Source organism: Argopecten irradians, unplaced genomic scaffold (assembly GCF_041381155.1).
Source record: "Argopecten irradians isolate NY unplaced genomic scaffold, Ai_NY scaffold_0137, whole genome shotgun sequence".
Lineage (NCBI taxonomy): Eukaryota > Metazoa > Mollusca > Bivalvia > Pectinida > Pectinidae > Argopecten > Argopecten irradians.
The window spans coordinates 1-18,445 of NW_027187604.1; the positions used below are offsets into that span (position 1 = coordinate 1).

Genomic DNA, 18,445 nt, shown 5'->3' on the forward strand with positions numbered 1-18,445 from the left:
CTATGTTTTTGCTACTTCCCTCCAGAAAACAGTGTTTTTTATCAGAATCGGGAAATAGATCTATTCCATCAACTTGAAGAGTCTATAGCGAGTTACAAAACAAATGGTAACGTTTTTGTTATGGTGATCTTAAACGCCCGAACGGGTTGCGAACAGATTATATTGTTAATGACGGATTAGGTAGGTTAGAAAATACAAACAATTTGAACTACGATAATGATAATGATATAGAAGAGCGTAACAATATGGACAAAACTATAAACTCATTTGGTAGAAAACTGATCGCCTTATGCAAGTCTGCGGGCATGCGCATTGTAAATGGCCGCCATCAGGATGATAAAACAAGGAAATTTTACATTTTTTACCACTAATGGAGCAAGTCTAATTGATTACCTACTAGTAGACGATTGTGGATGTATGTCGTCCATACGATCGTTTACCTCAGGTGAATTTAATACTTTGTCAGATCATTCTCCAATCTCTTTTAAGATTGATTGCAGTCTTTCAGTTGGTAAAGATACTGTTGCAAAAGATAATGTTAAACCCTATTCTGGGAAAGTTTTCAGAAATATCAAGTGGAACATTGAAAATAATCACGTTATAGCAGATGGTTTATCAGATATAGTAGCAAATTTACATGAAGTTTGTAATATGTCTTTTAACTCTAAAGAGGATGTTGATAACTGTATTGACATCTTTTCTGGTATGATTAGTGAAGTCGTCTTGCCAAATTGTGACGTAAAATCTGTAAAAGTTTTGCCAAATGATGGGCAAAGGAAATACAGAAATGATAAAGAAGACAAACCCTGGTTTTCAGATCAATGTAAAAAGAACTACATCGAATACAAAAACGCTTTAAAAGATTATAATAAATGTAAATCGATTGAAAATCACTCAACACTTATCGATAAGAAAAAAACGATATAAGAAATTAGAATGTAGACTTAAAAGGAAATACAAACTTCAAGAAGGTAACATGATGGAAACTTTAAGAAAATCTAACCCGAAACATTTTTATAAGTATTTTTCAAAAGGGCCTAGTCAAATACCTCGGTCAAATATCAATATGGAAGATTTTGTGGAACATTTTAAAATGTTAGGAGGGGGTAACGATGGCATTGTTAACCAAGGTCGCTTAGGCGATGACGTAGAATCCACTGTCTTCGACGAATTGGATAAACCGATTACAGAAGACGAAGTCCACATCGCTATTCGAAATATCAATCGGAATAAAAGCTGTGGGGAAGATGGTATTTTAAATGAATTTTTCTTAGACTTTGAGGACATTCTCATTCCTCATATAACAAACCTATTCACAAAAATATATGACTCTGGATTTTTCCCAGAGATGTGGTCACGTGGTAATATAATACCTATTTACAAAAATGGCGATGTCAATAAAACATGTAACTATAGAGGTATCACATTGGTTAGCTGTATGGGTAAACTATTTACATCTATTTTAAATAGACGACTTTTAAATTGGGATAAAGAAAATAACGTCATTACTGACGCACAGTTCGGTTTTAAAGAAGGATGTTCAACAGTGGATGCAATCTTTGTTCTCCAATCATTAATTAATAGAGCTTTAAAAAATAAAAATCGTCTGTATTGCTGTTTTGTAGATTATAAAAAAGCTTTCGATTTGATTGATAGAAGTCACCTCTGGAGCAAATTAATTAAACAGGGAATACAAGGAAAACTACTAAAAATTATAAAATCGCTGTATGATAATGTCAAATCATGTGTTAGATACGAAGGTCATGTTTCAGATTATTTCCCTAATAGAATCGGACTCTTTCAAGGCGAAATATTGTCACCGATTTTGTACAGTCTTTTTGTAAATGATTGTGAAAATTAACTTCATAAATGAAAATTGTCCATCAATTGAATTACGCATGATTACTATATTTTTACTAATGTACGCGGATGATTCTGTTTTGTTAGCCGAATCGCCATGTGCCCTGCAATCATTGTTAGATGCATTGCAGAAGTACAATGATAAATGGAAGCTTACACTTAATATTCAAAAAACGAAAATTATGATTTTTAGAAATGGTGGTCATGTTAGAGAAAATGAGAAATGGTTTTTACAACAATAACGAAATCGAAATTGTAAATGAATTTAATTACCTTGGAATGCTGTTTAATTTCAATGGTAAATTTAATAAAACACAAAAGCATGTAGCCGAAAAGGGAAGGAAGGCTTATTTCAGAATTATGAATAAAATGAAAAATAATTATTTCAATGCAGAGACATTATGCTCAGTTTTTGATGCATACGTGGCCAGTGTTTTAGGCTATGCTAGTGAAATATGGGGATTTCACAAGGCACAAGATGTCGAGAGGGTACACTCGAACTTTTGCAAAAATATTTTAGGTGTAGGTAAAAAGACTTGTCATGATATGGTGTATTGTGAACTAGGAAGATTATCATTACAAAATAAAAGAAAATTAAAAATTTTGAAATATTGGGTTAAAGTCAAAAACACCGAAAACTGCATTCTGAAAGCCTGTTACGAAAATAGACAGTCTAGCAACGACAATTGGATTGTAAATATAAAATCAGAATTAGATAGGTTAGGCTTAGGATACCTTTATAATAGTTATTTAGATGGGAAAACAATATACAAGATGATTGAAAACAAATTTTATCTTATATATTTTCAAGACCTGACAAGTGATATCAGTAATTCCTCTAGGGGCTTTTTATATCAGCATTTAGTAGATAATTTTGATCTACAGTATTATCTTAAGAAACCTATTGAACAACGATATAAGAAGTGTATTTCTAGAATAAGAATGTCATCACATAATCTAAAAATTGAAAGCGGAAGATATATCAACACTCCGAGAGAAAATAGAACATGTACTTTTTGTAACAAAAACGAAGTGGAAGACGAGTTTCATTTTATATTAAGATGTCCATTTTATTCAGATATTCGGAAAAAATATATTAAACCATACTACTTGCGTAAATCTAGTGTTTTTAAACTTGTTCAATTATTATCCGTGAATAATGTCAAAGAACTTCATAATCTTGGCAAATATTTACACTTAGCATTTAAGCGCCGGGAAAATGTTTAGATTAAATACTATCTTAAAGTTTGTAACTTTAATTTGCGATTGCTGTTATAATTGTTGAAGTGAACAGTCCTTTTCACTCTCCTACCAATTAAATGATTTTCGTACTAGACAATTCATTCAGACATGTACATTGATAATTATTAATTAAGAATTAGAAACTAGAAAGAATAAGCCATGATGCTGTATATGGATGAGTGAGAGAGTGTGAGACTGTATATGTATGAGAAGGCGTGTAAGGGTGCGCGTGTGTGCGTGCGTGCGTGTGTGTGAGGGTGCGTGCGTACGTCCGTACGTGTTAAAATGGGTGTGTGTATGTGTGTGTGAATGTGCAATGTAGTATTATTGTATGAGCGTTTACATGTTACACTATTACATAATATGATAACTGAATTGTGTTTTTATATACCAGTAATAAGTTGTAAAGCTTAAACTAATAAAGAAATTGAAATTGAAGTATGCAAATGATGGCGATTAACACTCTCCTAGTACAGGTAGATAATCTGATAATTAGGTCGACGGAAACAAAAGACTGACTGATGTACCTGCGGGTAGTTGTTCACGGGTTGCTGCGTGCGGGAAGGTGAGGCACAGCGAGGTGTGAAGTCACATGTGCCTGTGGTCATAATCAAAGGGTCAATTAGTGTTAATTTAGTGGTCGTTGGGACTATGGAAATTGGTCGTAAAACGGAATAGCGGTGTGATGGTATTTCTGAAGAGAAAAAAAAATCGGAACTGAAAATAAGTGGCCGTAATAGTGGGATGTTCGTAATTTAGTGTATATGCTATACAGTACATGTCTATGTTTGGAATAAACTTTTGGAAAATAAAAATAAAATAAAACAAAAATAAATATAAAGACAAAATAAAAGAATATTTTCAAGCATGGTGAATTAACAACAAATAAAAATATGAAATAAAAAAAAAAATAAAAGTAATCTGCCGGTGATAAGGGTTGAACCCGGGCCGTCAGCATAGAAAGCTCAGGACTTACCACGACACCACTTGTATCTGTTGAAAGCCATGTGAATATCATTAAATTGATAATGAAATGCAGTTCACTATATTTTCTTATTTTCTTCGCAATCCACTTAAAATGATATTGATGCTGCTGAATAAGTTTACAGAATAATTCTAAACTAGTTTATATTGTATCTGGGTGCAAATTACAACTACATATACCACAAAGGTGTGGTTATTCAGTTTATTCTTCACGACACCAGCCGGGGGGGTAAAAAGCTAGTTCCGGAATTGCGATCCCAATACTGGTAAAACCAAGTTTTACCGTAAAAACGAAATCCAATCCCTATATTTACACTCACACGACTTTTTATTTATATTTTATGCAATAAAATCGTCATTTGAAAGTGATGTAATTATTCAATAAAAGTCGGTCAAAAGTGGGAGGAGCTTACTCAATTGAACAGCAAATGATGACTCATAACGAAAGATAGCGTTATTCATCCGCGACGAAAAAAAAAGTTCAATATTTTAATGTAAAATAAACATGACAAACAGAGTGAATTTCAGTGATAATTTTATTTAATCATATCAGAACTTTAAATAGGTATTCAATTTTGCTAAAAGTTAATATATAGCGTAACATAAAGTATTTGTACTCGGCCACATGTGTGAACTCGGTAACCGTTATTGTGAAGCGAGGCGAGGCTGACGCACGCTTACACCCTGGATTTTTCCGAAGTTGTCAAATCACCGATGTTCAAGTAGCTAAATTTGTTTGAGATTGTCGTCTGACTTGACGATATTACATCCTTCGGAGCCATGTGATTATATAATCTACGCTTAGATCCATCGCCATCTATAGATGGAACAACTTCACTTGTGTTAGATGGATACAATGTATTTGTGGTGACGTGTGACTGTCAACACGTGGATTACTAGCGGTGCATGTTTTATAATACACATGATTAAATTCTCAAAGAACAAAGACAAGTGAATGTGTTTATAACTGACCTAACTCTGTCAGAGGGTCTCACGCCCGTCAACCCCAAAGACTCGATCGTAGGACACAGACACAGAGGTAATCCATTTGACATCCATCATTTTTAACAAAAATGAAAGCGCTGCACGTCGCCCCGGTCGGGATATTTTCCAATTTCTTTATACACTTGTTAATTTTAAAAATGTTTGTATCATATATAAATATAAAACATATACATGTATGTATTGTTTACATTTTCCCCAAATTCTATGAAAAACAGCAATATACAAAAAATGTGTACACGTGATGTTACGTCAAAATGTAAACAAAGCCATGTTTTTTTTTTTTTTTTTTTGTTTTTTAAAGTAGCCCCTTTACGTTGCATAGAATATTTTCATACGCAAGTTCAAAGTTCAATGTTACCATGCAGTTATGGTAAACAAAATCGGCTAGTACATACGTATAGTGATCAAGCCTAGGAAGCGTAAATATATAAAGATGAATAACTTTGGCATTATCTGTGGAGTCTTTTATTGATTAACAGAACAGTTTGTTAGAGTAATAGCAATAACCTATCTAGGACGATCTGTAAAAAGCAATTAAAATTCGGACATGGCCTAGACAGGACATAGATCTGTATCGCGAATGTTACTGTGACCAATATTTGTGCTGTGGACGACATTGTGTCCGGAATTAATTTGTTTTAATATTACTGCGACATGTATTTCTATGGCGGGCGTCACCGTGACATAGATTTGTATGGAGGATGTCGCTCTGACCTAAATTTGTGTTGTATAATTATGTCATTGTAACCTAGATTAGCATGGCGGGTGTTATTGTGACCTAGATTTGTAAGGCTGAGGAAATCAATGAGGCATAAAACAATTACTTTCACACTCCCACGTATTGAAATTAGTATCATTTTAAGTTCCATGCAAATTTGTATTGTTAAACTTTGCTCTTGATTACCCAATTTTGAGTTCGCATTAAAGTTATATTTACAGTGGTAATCGTTATGACCAATCGATGACTTAATTGGCTAAAAAGTCCGGTTAAATTGTCAAAAGAGAACGGAAAGGTTTTCTTATATATTAACACCACTTAAAATTATATTTCATGCTAATTCCACTGTATCGATATGTCACTTAAACATTTGATATTTGAACATTGACATGTAACTTGATGATTTAGCTCCCAGAAAACATTGTATGCCTATAAGAGAGCCGAAATCTAGGGATCATATATTCATGGTTTTGAATAAAGCGCCTTAAATCACCGGCATGTTCGTTGAGTTTTGTCGGATTCCGAATCGCATTACGTGACTGACGTTCGACACGATCTGCACGTGGTGAGCCAGGTAATAGGCGTTTATAACACGGTGGGGAATCACGTGGTCTGTAGTTGGTGTGTTACACGAATCAAAATGGCGGCCGCCAGAAGTTTTGCCAAAAAAGGAGGTAAATCATTGAAAATACCCTTTATATCGGCATTTTATAGTGACGAGCATATGCTATACGTAATTCTAGACAAACCGATACCTTAGTTGTGTTGCAATGCTCTGTACTTTTCTGTAACATTCTGACCAAAGTTTTGAATCGGAACGATTTTGCTCGTAGTAGAATTGGTAGTATACACGAACATACATGCTTTTTGTATGTTTTCAGTGTTTAGACGGGGCCATTCGCTGTAAATGTGATATTGTCTAAATGTTATAGTCTACATTCAATTGCACATATATCCTTTCTGGCAGAAAGCGTCATGTTCATTGTTAATTCTTTGGTTATGTAAAAGGATGAGTCAACACGTTCCGTTTTGGACTGATGAGTTTACACGAACTGCTACATATTTATGTCAGTTTGGCTAATCTGGCAAACATTGATAGTGTGTGTTCAAGTATGTAAGATTAACTTATACCATTTAAAAGTAAGAATAGTATACTTATTTAATTGATTCAACTTTAACACATAACATTGGAAGGCGAGAGGATATACCCGTTTGAAGTTCCGCAATTGACCGGAAGTGGACGTCGTTTGCAGCTTCAGTCAAAATGGCAAACATGTACGTTGCTCTTTTACGACAATTATGCCATACAAAACAACAAGACTGCTTAGATCATGTTGATCTCCAGTGACTGCAGTCCAAAAGAATTTAAACACTGACGTTGGTAAATATATTGATCAATTACTTTTACGAGTGTTGAATATAACAAATTAGTGATTAATTTCTTGATTGTCTTTGAAATACAAGGGATCCCTAGTGTAATTCCACATACATGTATATGTGTTTGACTATAAAACTTCGGAATTTTTAGTGAGAGATTTTAAAGTCCTATTTCTGAAGGAAACAGTCATGACATTGGGTCTTTCCTTAATTCACAATCTTTATTTCTTTATGCAAAATGACGAGACTAGTTCCCTTTGTTATAACCGTTATTCTAATTTAAAAAAAACTACACACGGTGCTCACAAGCGTTCCCATGCTCCAAATAAAGACGTTCCCTACAAGTTTCGCGAATGTGAAATACACTGTGTGCGGTGTAGCCCATATTCCCTTTTAAAAACCATTTTACAAATTCTGTATATTATCTGGCCTTTTAATACAGCATATCAACATATAATGATATGATACAAAGAATCACTACGGAACCAAATTGCTAATTAATGTTTGGAAGATCTTGTGATTGATAACTAGTATAGTTTACGTATATTGTACTTGTTTATTTATACGTTTGTATTTTTAATGTTAAGACTTCTGTTTTTAAAATACTCAATAAATACATATTGAAGCATGGGTTTCGTTCATTAGTTTTATTAATACTCTTCTGTACAGTCCTATTTTAATCCGGTAGTATTCTTGACTGACACACAGGAATCTTTTTGTATGGGTACACGTTAAACGTTCCTTCTTTCCGTCGTTCTGACAGGCGTTTTCTTCCAGTCTTGTTAAGTGATCTCTGAAAAATACCAAATGTGTGTTATTGATGTTGTACAAATTACTTGTTTGTTGTTTATAAACTTGTTTGTGTTTTTCCCTTTGTATGAATAAAGTTATGGTAAGTATTATGTCAGCCTAAATTGGTTACGAGAAACCATCAATTTCTTTATGTTACTAAGTTGTAGGTTCATTCTATAACATATTCATCTATAAAACTGATAAACAAACAAATCTCAACATTACCAACACTTCAAACATTAAACATGTGTGTTAGATACCATATATATCTATAGTGATCTTATAGAAATGGACGGGCACAGACAAAAAGTGTTATGACATTCCCCAATCTTCCCGTTTGTTTCCGTAACCAAATGATATGCATTCATGACTTTGATGCAGTAGGTAGTGAATGTCCTGGATATTATAACAGTTGTCATAGATATTGAACGATATTCCATTGAACGATAGTATACCAGGAATAATCTACTGATTCTAACTTAAGTAGTTTAGCTAGATTATCAAACGGGGTGGTGAATCTATGCTCTGGCGAGATTCGGTCAGTGACCAAGCTGAATAAGTTTGGGCCCAGCTGAGTAAGGTGGGGTTCCACTGTTGATATGACTTCGTGATTAACGTTACGGGGTACTGCAGTACAGGGCGACGTACTACTGACGAGTACAAGGTAACGTGGTCATTTGGATACCAGGGGTTAAGCACACAGGGCGACGTGTTGCTTGATCATTGTGTGAGACAAGGTTTGGCAAGGCACTCGGTGCCGCGGTGAAAGGGTGACTCTGTCATAGGTGTAGTAGTCACAGGTGTCTCAGTAAGGGTATTGTAGTACTGTGTACCTTGTACGCAGGAAACAGACTCGCAGTTACAGTTAGGTGGTATTACAGATAGTTAAGGAACACAGGTTGTTCATAGTGATTTAGTGTCCTATTTACCAGGTGTAAAGCAATCAGAATGTAGTTGTTAACATGTGATTATGAGTCAAGTAGACTAGACATTTATTTGTATATATTGTCGGCAGTATTTAGTTTGTTGTGTTTAACAGTGCCTGGGTCCAAGATAGAACTTGGTAACGGACCGTACTACAGTTGTAATTGCAGTACAGAGTAGCAACAGGCATAGTCGGTCACATGACCGTTACAATAGCTTGTTAACATGCATATTCCGTTAAATTTAACCGCCCACATACTATATCATGCGGTTGATAAGTTAACCATGTAAACATCCTTTCGTAAAACCAAAGAATTAACAATAAACATGATGTTTTCTGCCAGAAAGTTTAGATGTGCAATTGAATGTAGACAATAATATATAGACAATATCACATTTACAGCGAATGACCCCGTCTAAACACAGAAAACGTACGAAAAGTGTATGTTCGTGTATACTACCAATTCTACAACGAGCAAAATCGCTCCGATTCAAAACTTTGGTCAGAATGTTACAGAAAAGTACAGAGCGTTGCAACACAACTAAGTTATCGGTTTGTCTAGAATTATGTATAACATTTGCTAGTCACTATAAAGTGCCGATACATGGAGTATTTTCAGTGACTTACCTGAATTTTCTGGCAAAACTGCTGGCGGCCGCCATTTTGATTCGTGTGACACACCAACTACAGACCACGTGATTCCCCACCGTGTATAAGCGCACATGTGTTTGTTAACGTTGTCCTTCTGGCCAATATGAGCAAATCATGCTGGTATATGTTCACAGAATGAGTATATGAAACATTCAATTCACACATTACCGTTAAATATTGTGTATATCAAATATTGTAATGTGCGAGCATTATTTTCTTTGTAGATCCAGTCTGCTGAGGTCAACCAGATGTTTTGTTTTTAATATGAAAAATTGTTGACACTCTCTTGGTTTCACCACTCTCGTGTTACTTCAAGATTATCACGACGATGTTCGAAAGAGTTCGGAATGATTCGGCATCATTCGAGCCTATTTTTCACTTGTAAACGTTAAAAAGATTTTTTTTTCTTTTATAGTTAAAAATACTTCTAGTGTTGCAACTTTATAAAAAGTGGTAAAATTAGAAAGTTTAAAACTCAGACAGACGGAGAAAAATTGTATAACAATTAAACAGCTTTCACTATGACAAAAAGAACGAAAGTTATAGACCATACAACTTTAAGTTTAACGCACAAAAACAGAATATTTTTGTTTCAGTTTGGCTTGGGGGTGGGTGCACATAAAGGCAATTCGTAAGGGACCAAGAAGTCGAGGTCCAAGAAGTCAATGAAAATTGGTAAAGAATCATGGTCATAATACTAAACTACAAGCCCCTGATTGGTTGAAATTTTACAGCGATGGGTCATTTGAGGACATCTGTAATAGATCCCATTTCAATCAATATTTGTTTTCTATTAAAGTAATACTCAAGATGAAGTTATCTCTCTTTATTTAAACTTAAGATGGCTTTATTTGTTTCGTGTGGACCTTGCACCACTATCTTTTGTAGAGAAAAATCATATATAGTCAATGCCTTATGTCTAATCCCATTCACATTGTCAATAAAATTGTTTGAAATTGAAAATCCAAAATATTTAATTTTTTTGTCATTGTTTAATGCATCCTTGATGTTTTCCTTGGACTAACATATTCGACGTCATAGTAATCAAAGGCAATCTTCCTCTTTATACCCCTATATTTACTATAGGTTATAAAGATATAGCCTCGCCTTCTGTTGACGATCCGGTCAAAATCCTCCTCTTCCAGCACTGGAAGCGTGTCAAGTAGATCGCTCAGATCAATGTCGCTAACAAACTGTTTGTTCAGAGGGTCCTTGTTAGGGGACATGTTGGCTTGACCGGACTGGTCAGTCTGTGTAGTGTCTGTATTGGACAGTAAAGCTAACGCGTTGTTGCTGCCAGCCTTTAACAATAATGGTGTTGGTTTCTTGGAGGTGTCTCTTATTTTTAGAATACTGTCGTCCTGGAATGGAAATAAAGTCTTTGATTGATAAGTTCATATACAATATAAAAAGAAAGCATTCAACACAGCAAGAGAACTATACAAACTGATAGCGTTCCTGCTTGGTGAAATCCAAAACTTACCATGAGGTCCAGACTGTAGTCAAAGTCATCCTCGTCCTGCTTTATTAGGGTGGATGGCTTCTTCTCATGATTCACACTGTAACATATAGAATGAGAAACGTACAAAATGATAAACATGGATTTCAATTCGCTTATGTGAATATAAGTTAATAGTCTGTAGTCAATACATTGCAGTCACTATCTTGTAACGTAAACGACAACAATAAGAAAACCCAGTGAAGAATCAGAAGAAGCAGATGCTAATATATTGTATGTCAAACTGAATTCAAATGCCAAATTTGATGTTTTAGATGATTTTTCTTGCATTATTATATAATTGTATGTTATCAAAATAACCAAAAATGTAATTTTAATATATGTCTGCCACTAACTCATCTAATTTCTAATTCATTTCTAATCTCGACTCCTCCCGACAGCCCGAGATCTTACCCAAGAGGTTTGATGCCTGGACCAGGGTCGGTTGTGTGGTTTGTACGAGTGCTACTTTGGATGACAAATCTTGCCTTTGAGGAAAAGAGGAATAGAAAAAAAATAGGAAAATAAGACAGAGAGAAAATAGAAGAAAATAGAAAGGAAAAAAGAAGGAAATAGGGTAAATGCATGACATATAAAAGATAGAAAGAAAAGGAAGCAACGGCAGAAGAAATTAGAAATACAAATAGGAAGGAAATAGACGATGAAATATAAAGTGTCATTTATAGATACCTGGGCACTTGTTTCGTTAGGAGGCGCAAGGGTCTTTGAAAAAGATGGCTGTTTCTATAAAAAAAACCAAATATATTATGTTATGAGTATAACTTCTATCTCAAATAGTAGAGTCCATAATCGCTTAAGGTTTTATTGATATAGTTTACAATCAATACTTGGGTGTTTGCGAAGATAAACAATTTTTATGATTAAAACATTTACAAAGAATAAGAGAACAAAATTTAAACTTACCGCTAAGAACCCAACTTGTTGTGATATATCGGTTTTGAATTCCTATGAACATGAAATAAAATAGACATGTCAACAGAGATACTATTTAATAAAAGCTGACAATTTATTGATTAATATTCTTTCCTATCCGGGCCTCGAATTCACGATCCACGGAACCCAATCGCCTAGCCAAAACACACCGGCGCCCTTTTACCACAGCGCCACATCCACGTCCCAAAAAGGACGTTCAAATGTCCGAAGTCAGTTCGATATGCTGACATGATCACTGTGGAAAGTGTCAATTAGATTATTTGAATTCCTGGATCGCGTTGTATAAACATACATGAATGTGAATTGTACACAAACTTTATATAATTATAAACGAAGTACAATATCAACAGGAAATTCAAATTAAACCTTTGGATAAAACAATGCGTTGTTATAAGTAATAAGACATATCAAAGAAACACAATTTAACAAAGGATGACAGTTTGTTTATTATTACTCGTGCTCTATCCGGTCCTCGAACTCACTATCTACGGCACCCAACATACCTGCGTCTTTTACCCCACTGCGCCACATCCACGTCCCCAAAAAAGGGCGTTTCATTGACGAAGTGATAGTCGGTTCGATATGTATTCATGCTAGTGGATATGACGTATTATAACATTTTCTAATAAAAAAACGGTCAAAGTGTACAACACAAGTGATACATAATATGACGATACACTTTGTCTGCTTTGTAATGCCTTTGTGATGTTCATGTCATTAAAATCGTTTAAACTGACATTGAACTTACCAATTGGTTTGTAGTTTTCTCGTCTGTGTTTGGTCGCGACCAGTGAAATTGGTCTTCAATCGGAGTCTCGGCATTTCCTGTTTCTGACAATTTCATCTCATCCTTAAATATAACCTTTCGCAAGTTACCTCTCTACAAATAGAAATAAAAATGTATAGACTTAGAATTTCTTTTTGATATTTTAAAAATAATGTTATATAGTGTTATGAGGGGTTTCTTAGAAGTATGAAAGAGCACTTTCCACATTGAGACACCCACGAGGTCGCACGAGAGTGGAGAAGCCTACGAAGGATAAGCGACCCATCAAAAAGAGTTCGGAAACAACACCAGAACGGAATATGGATGCGAGTCAGAACAATAGAAGAAGAGGGAGCAAATGTAGTTGCGGAAGAATTGCAAAAACGAAAGAGGATTGAAGATCCGCCTTGAAACTATGGGCAGCGCTCCAATTTTCAACCTATTGGAACGCATCGACCGAGCAATTAGGTGAAACAGAGGAGATGGTTCTGGGAGGTGAAGTGTTGTTTGGAAAGGCAGCATGGAAACAGTTCGATGAGGACGCTGATTTTGTTCTGGAATCAATGCTGGCCGAGAACATTGACAAGAAAGTGAGAGGAATGTCGGTTCGGGAAGTTATCAGAAAAGAGAGATCAGAATCAGCACCGAGACCCAATGAAGTACATTATTAGGTCACCAGAACTGCCCCAGACAGTTGAGAAAGTTGTGCCTACTTTTTTAGAAGGTTTTGAGGAAATGGCGTTTGGCAGAGAGCTGGAGTAGAGCATAGGGATACTTCATACCAAAAGAAGATAACTTCAGAGGTATCAGCCAATTCAGGACTACATGTATATCTTTGCTGCATGTGGAAGAAATGTCATGCTGGCCATCTTGGCAATGTACATAGACATTTCAGTCCAGAGGAGAAGCATACCTACACTAAGTATCTGGATGTCTAGAGCATACCAGTGTATCTATCCATCAGAGCTGCAAGGGACAACAATGGCGATGTTGCAGTTCTCTGTCTAGGCCTAGTCAACGCGTACGGATCCATTCCACACCATTAAGTAGAACTGACCAAGGAGAGGTATAATGGATGGCAGAGGTTCAGAGTGCATCTCAAATTCTATTTCGACAGTTTCCATATGCGCTTCACTGTAGGGAATTACACAGCAGAGACTGGAGACTGGTTGTTAAGGTTAAATGAAGATTAGCAGAGCACGGACAAGAAGGAAGTGGGACGCCAAAGACTACGGCGCGGGGATATTGTTGGGACAGTGGCATCGAAGCGTCTTGGGCTAGCAACCATAACAAGGCCAAGATGGGAAAGTGGGAACGAGCGGACACGCAGGGAAATGGCCCAGGCAGAGATCATATCGATAGATGAGGATGCATTATCCAGCAGGAGAGTGAGACATGAAGGCAGAGAGATTCGGCAGAGGATGAATTTCTATTCAGAAGTGACATATCAGCAGCTGGTAGAGGAATGTCACCAACGGGGATGAAAGGCATGCGCATGGTGACTACCTATACGGGTTGGATGTATGGGTTTTACCCAGTCAGTCAGTCCGGCGAGTCTTACGACTATTAGGAGTCATAGGAGCATATCGGAGAAATCTGATAAGGGCTATAATTAGGTAGAGGTTACTTCCAAACAGGTCAGGAGAAAGAGGGACGAAAAGTGGATTGGTCACTAGACATAGTGCTAACCAACAGGCGACGATAGAAATTAAACATCTCATCGCCTGAGGTGAGAAACAAGATGCAGTAGCTATGGCAACTACCCACAGCCACATCAAGCGGTTTCTGGTTGGGCCTGGTAAACCCAGCCAGCTAACCGATGACGTCATGGAATGCGCCGAAAGGCCGGAGGAAGGAGAATCCACCTGGTGAGGGGACCTGCAAATATTGGAGACATCCAGTGTATTAAAGTATGTGGTATTTATAAGCAGATATTGTTGGGGAAAAAACGTCTTACCTCTACACACACAGCAAGGCGGTCACGTGGTGTATCCATGCTCATCGTGTTAGTTTCGGCGGTTTGTACAAACTCTTCATAATTGAGAGTGACTTTTCGCTCGTGGCTATCATCTTCCTGCCAATTAAATAAAAACCATCGTGTATATGCACGACTGTCTTTGTATGGATGTAGTCTAACGTGAAATATTTTCAAACTAGATCAAACTAGAGTTTCAAATTCACGACTAAATTACTGCCATATAATTACACACACAAACAGCCGAAACTGTTATTTGTTTTTTGTGCCATTTTACTTTGAAAAATTAATTTCCTTTATATACACAATCACTTGTAAACACGGCTAGATGTAAACAATATGGTGTTATTTACACAGTTACATGTAAACACTTTACCTTTATATACACTACTACATGTAAGTGATCTAGAAATGCGGTCGAGGGGTTGTTTATTTGTGGTTCCTGTACACTGGAGTCCTACAAGAATTAGAATTATTAAATAATATGTTTATGTTTGTGGCTCTAATTGATTCTTTCCCATCCTATTTCATGCGCATAAAGAAAAACTATATAAAACTGTTTCTTTAAACATAAATGTACAAGTGTCTATCTTTATATAGCTTCATAGTAGGGGACTTTGACATCGCCCTGGAGAACCCCGTGGCATACATGTACTTATAATTTAACGACCTACAGATAATCAAATTATTCTGTAGACCAGATTCTAATTCAAGCTCTTTGACATTATCGCACTACTTGCACATACAACTTATTGAACATACACCGTATTATAACAATTACGAAGGAAGACCTAAATATCATCAATTAATTCAAACTAACCATTTCATTTGCTTCTGTTTTCTCTAGTTTGGGTATGGACCAGTAAACTTCTGTGGTAGGGGTGTTGAAAGCTTTGGTGTCTTGACATTGGGCCTCTTCTTTAACGGTGGTCTCTTGCCAGAGGCTATCGCCTGCCTACATGTAAACGAAAAAGTACGATAATTCAGCTTTGGTCCATTTAATTGTTGATTAGAAATTCCATGTAAGTTTCAATTTCCCTCGAAAGTTGAAATTCTTATTGAGCGTTGTACTTACTGCCCTATCGTCTCGCATGGTCAAACGAATTGTTTCAGGTTGATTGTTATCTGGGCAGTTTGGTCCCAATTGTGTTTCCTTTGTTCTGTGCTGAATCATCGTGAACCTATCAAAGAAAAAAAATCAGTGAATAGACTTGTCCCTAATATGAGGCAAACAAACAAACAAACAAAAATCAGTAGACACATATACATGCATATATACGGCGGCGTATAAGGGCCACTACATGTGTTTTTATCCTGTACGTACAAATTAGAATCTTGTACGTACAAGATAAAAAAAATTATATAGTGGCCCTAATACGCCGACGTACATGTACATAAATTAACCTACACAAACATTTCTTAATAACTTAACTTAACGAAACTATATAGATTATTACCTGCAATGTTACATGTACATTATATAGCATGCATGTATTTATTGTATGATTATGAGTCCAGTGTAGAGGACCTCAATCCTGTACTGGAAAATAAACTTAACTTAGATACATCTGCTGTCCTAATTTATTATATTAAAACTGTATCACATGCGAATTTTCGCGAAAATCTCGTCTTCTGGTATGCTACTGATACATTTCTATAAAAAAAGATATCTAAACTTTTAATGTTATTATACAAACATACAAGCGATGTCGAGAAAATGGTAAGTATAGACTGTTCTCTTTAAATTCAGGATACATAAGTCATAAGGGGAGGCCACCGCGCTCTCATGTTTTTATTGAATTTTATTTAGTTATTGAATTTTTTAAATATCCAATATTGTTGTATCATTTACAGTTTGATAAAGCTACATGTAAAAGAGACTAATAACAAATCCTAAATACCATGTTTGAAGTTCGAAAATTCTCCCCTGATTAAAAGCGCAAACATCGCCTGACACTGCTACTGTTTTATTCGAGTATAAAAGAGGTTTCCTTTCGGGAGGTTTCCTTTCGGGTTTATTAAAACATACAATTATTTTATCATGCTACTTACCTGTAAATGTATCTAAGACTCAGTCCTAGGTTCAGCTTAGAAAAAAAATCGTGGCCATTGTCGATTTGTGCGTCTAGTTGACAATGGATGACATGCGATATCAACAAACAACGTCACAATTGATATGACGTCACAAATATATACACGTGACATATACAATAGACGACGATGTCGACATCATGCGGATATGAATTCTGCTTATATTTCGTAGAGATCATTTTGACCATTTTGAGACGGGTTTTTTCACAAACAACGGGTACGGAATGTATTTATCAACACTTGAGAGGTCCAAAGGCATTAATGGTCATCTGACTACCTTGGCAATACTCGTAGTCATATAGGAAATTAATTTGATATGGTGTCTTGGTAGCCAACATCGATTTTGGATAAGCCTTAGATGTAACAACACTTTGTCATGATTATTCCACACAAGTTTCAACCAATCCCCACCGATAGAGCTTGAGAAGAAGTTCAAAATGTATTTTCAAGATGGCGGCTGTGGCGGTCATTTTGGATTTTGAATCAACTCGAAAAAATAACACTTTGTCGGGAAAATGTCATGATCAATTCATGCAACTTTCAGCTTAATCTCACTGGCAGAAATTGAAAAGAAATTCAAAATGTGAAAAGATTACGCACGGCAGACGGTGCACGGTGGACGACACCGGACGAAACATGATGGTTCAGATAACCTAAAAATAGCAAAATTTCATTTTTTACGGAAAAATTAGCTTATTTGATAAATTTATGAATCATATTGCTCATACTATAGGTATTGGACATTATATGGGCATATGCTCTATACATGTATTCTCTATACAATAGGAAAAGTTAACCTGGTGACATGGTTTTCATGTGCTTTTTGTTATCATGGTATACCTAATATTAAATTTAAAAAAAAACACGAAATTCTTCAAAGAAATCAGAAGTGACGATCAAACTTAACTACGGCGGATAATTTTTTTTTTCATATGAGATTTTCGTGTATATACTCGAGAAAAGAAATAATCAAAGATGTCCACTTGTCCTTGTAAAAATGTACAATGGGCTTCTGTCTCGCTACCTAGGGCCAATATACTACTAAGAAAGATGTTTGGAACCATTTTGCAAACGTGGCCCAATTTGTTTTGAGTGTGTGATTTGAATTTGGTTTGTGATTTTTAACGCCGTATGAATAGCTAGGGTCGACTTTCCTTGTATGCAACGAGTATATTTTGGGAAGCTGCGACACGTTCGTGTTGAGTCTATTTGCAATAGTCGAAACTTTTATCAATTTTTTAGTGTTACAACACTAACGCATACAGACTTAGACACCGGATAACACAACCCACTCAACAGGCAAACCAATCGTCCCGCTTCCTTTATGCTAAGCGTTGTTAAGCATGAGTTGAAACTACCACTTTTGTTAACTATGACGTTTTTCGGCCAGTGAAAGAACCCAGAAAAGTGTGGCGGTCCAAAGGAAGACGTTAGGACGAAGAAAGTCAGATAGGGAGAAAAACATTATATATCTTAAATTACGATCCCACAATAGAGGCAACAGGTACACACTCTACCGCATTATTTGCATGGCCATTGGAAGACTGGTGCGCATGTGTGTTCGTATTGCACCTCCTGATGATAGTTGGGAAAATGTATACTATTTA

At 35.9% G+C, this 18,445-nt stretch overlaps 2 protein-coding genes across 2 annotated transcripts in view; both read right to left on the minus strand.

Moving 5' to 3' along the window:
* Window positions 1-10,495: 10,495 nt before the first annotated feature.
* The window catches only part of LOC138311860 (uncharacterized), a 48,673-nt gene continuing 40,723 nt past the window's right edge, over window positions 10,496-18,445 (minus strand). Inside the window, exons 5-9 of the mRNA XM_069253018.1 lie at window positions 11,977-12,018; window positions 11,743-11,796; window positions 11,467-11,540; window positions 11,038-11,113; window positions 10,496-10,915 (exon numbers count right to left, since the gene is read on the minus strand). Of these exons, the coding sequence (XP_069109119.1) occupies window positions 10,547-10,915; window positions 11,038-11,113; window positions 11,467-11,540; window positions 11,743-11,796; window positions 11,977-12,018 (615 nt within the window). The 3' untranslated portion in view covers window positions 10,496-10,546. The remainder of the gene's footprint in view (window positions 10,916-11,037; window positions 11,114-11,466; window positions 11,541-11,742; window positions 11,797-11,976; window positions 12,019-18,445) is intronic.
* Window positions 12,367-15,999, minus strand: LOC138311858 (uncharacterized). The gene is made up of 6 exons (XM_069253017.1): window positions 15,823-15,999; window positions 15,568-15,702; window positions 15,124-15,204; window positions 14,730-14,846; window positions 12,755-12,886; window positions 12,367-12,372 (listed from the first exon to the last, which is right to left on the minus strand). The coding sequence occupies exons 1-6, from the start codon at window positions 15,919-15,921 to the stop codon at window positions 12,367-12,369; spliced, it is 570 nt and encodes a 189-aa protein (XP_069109118.1). The 5' UTR covers window positions 15,922-15,999.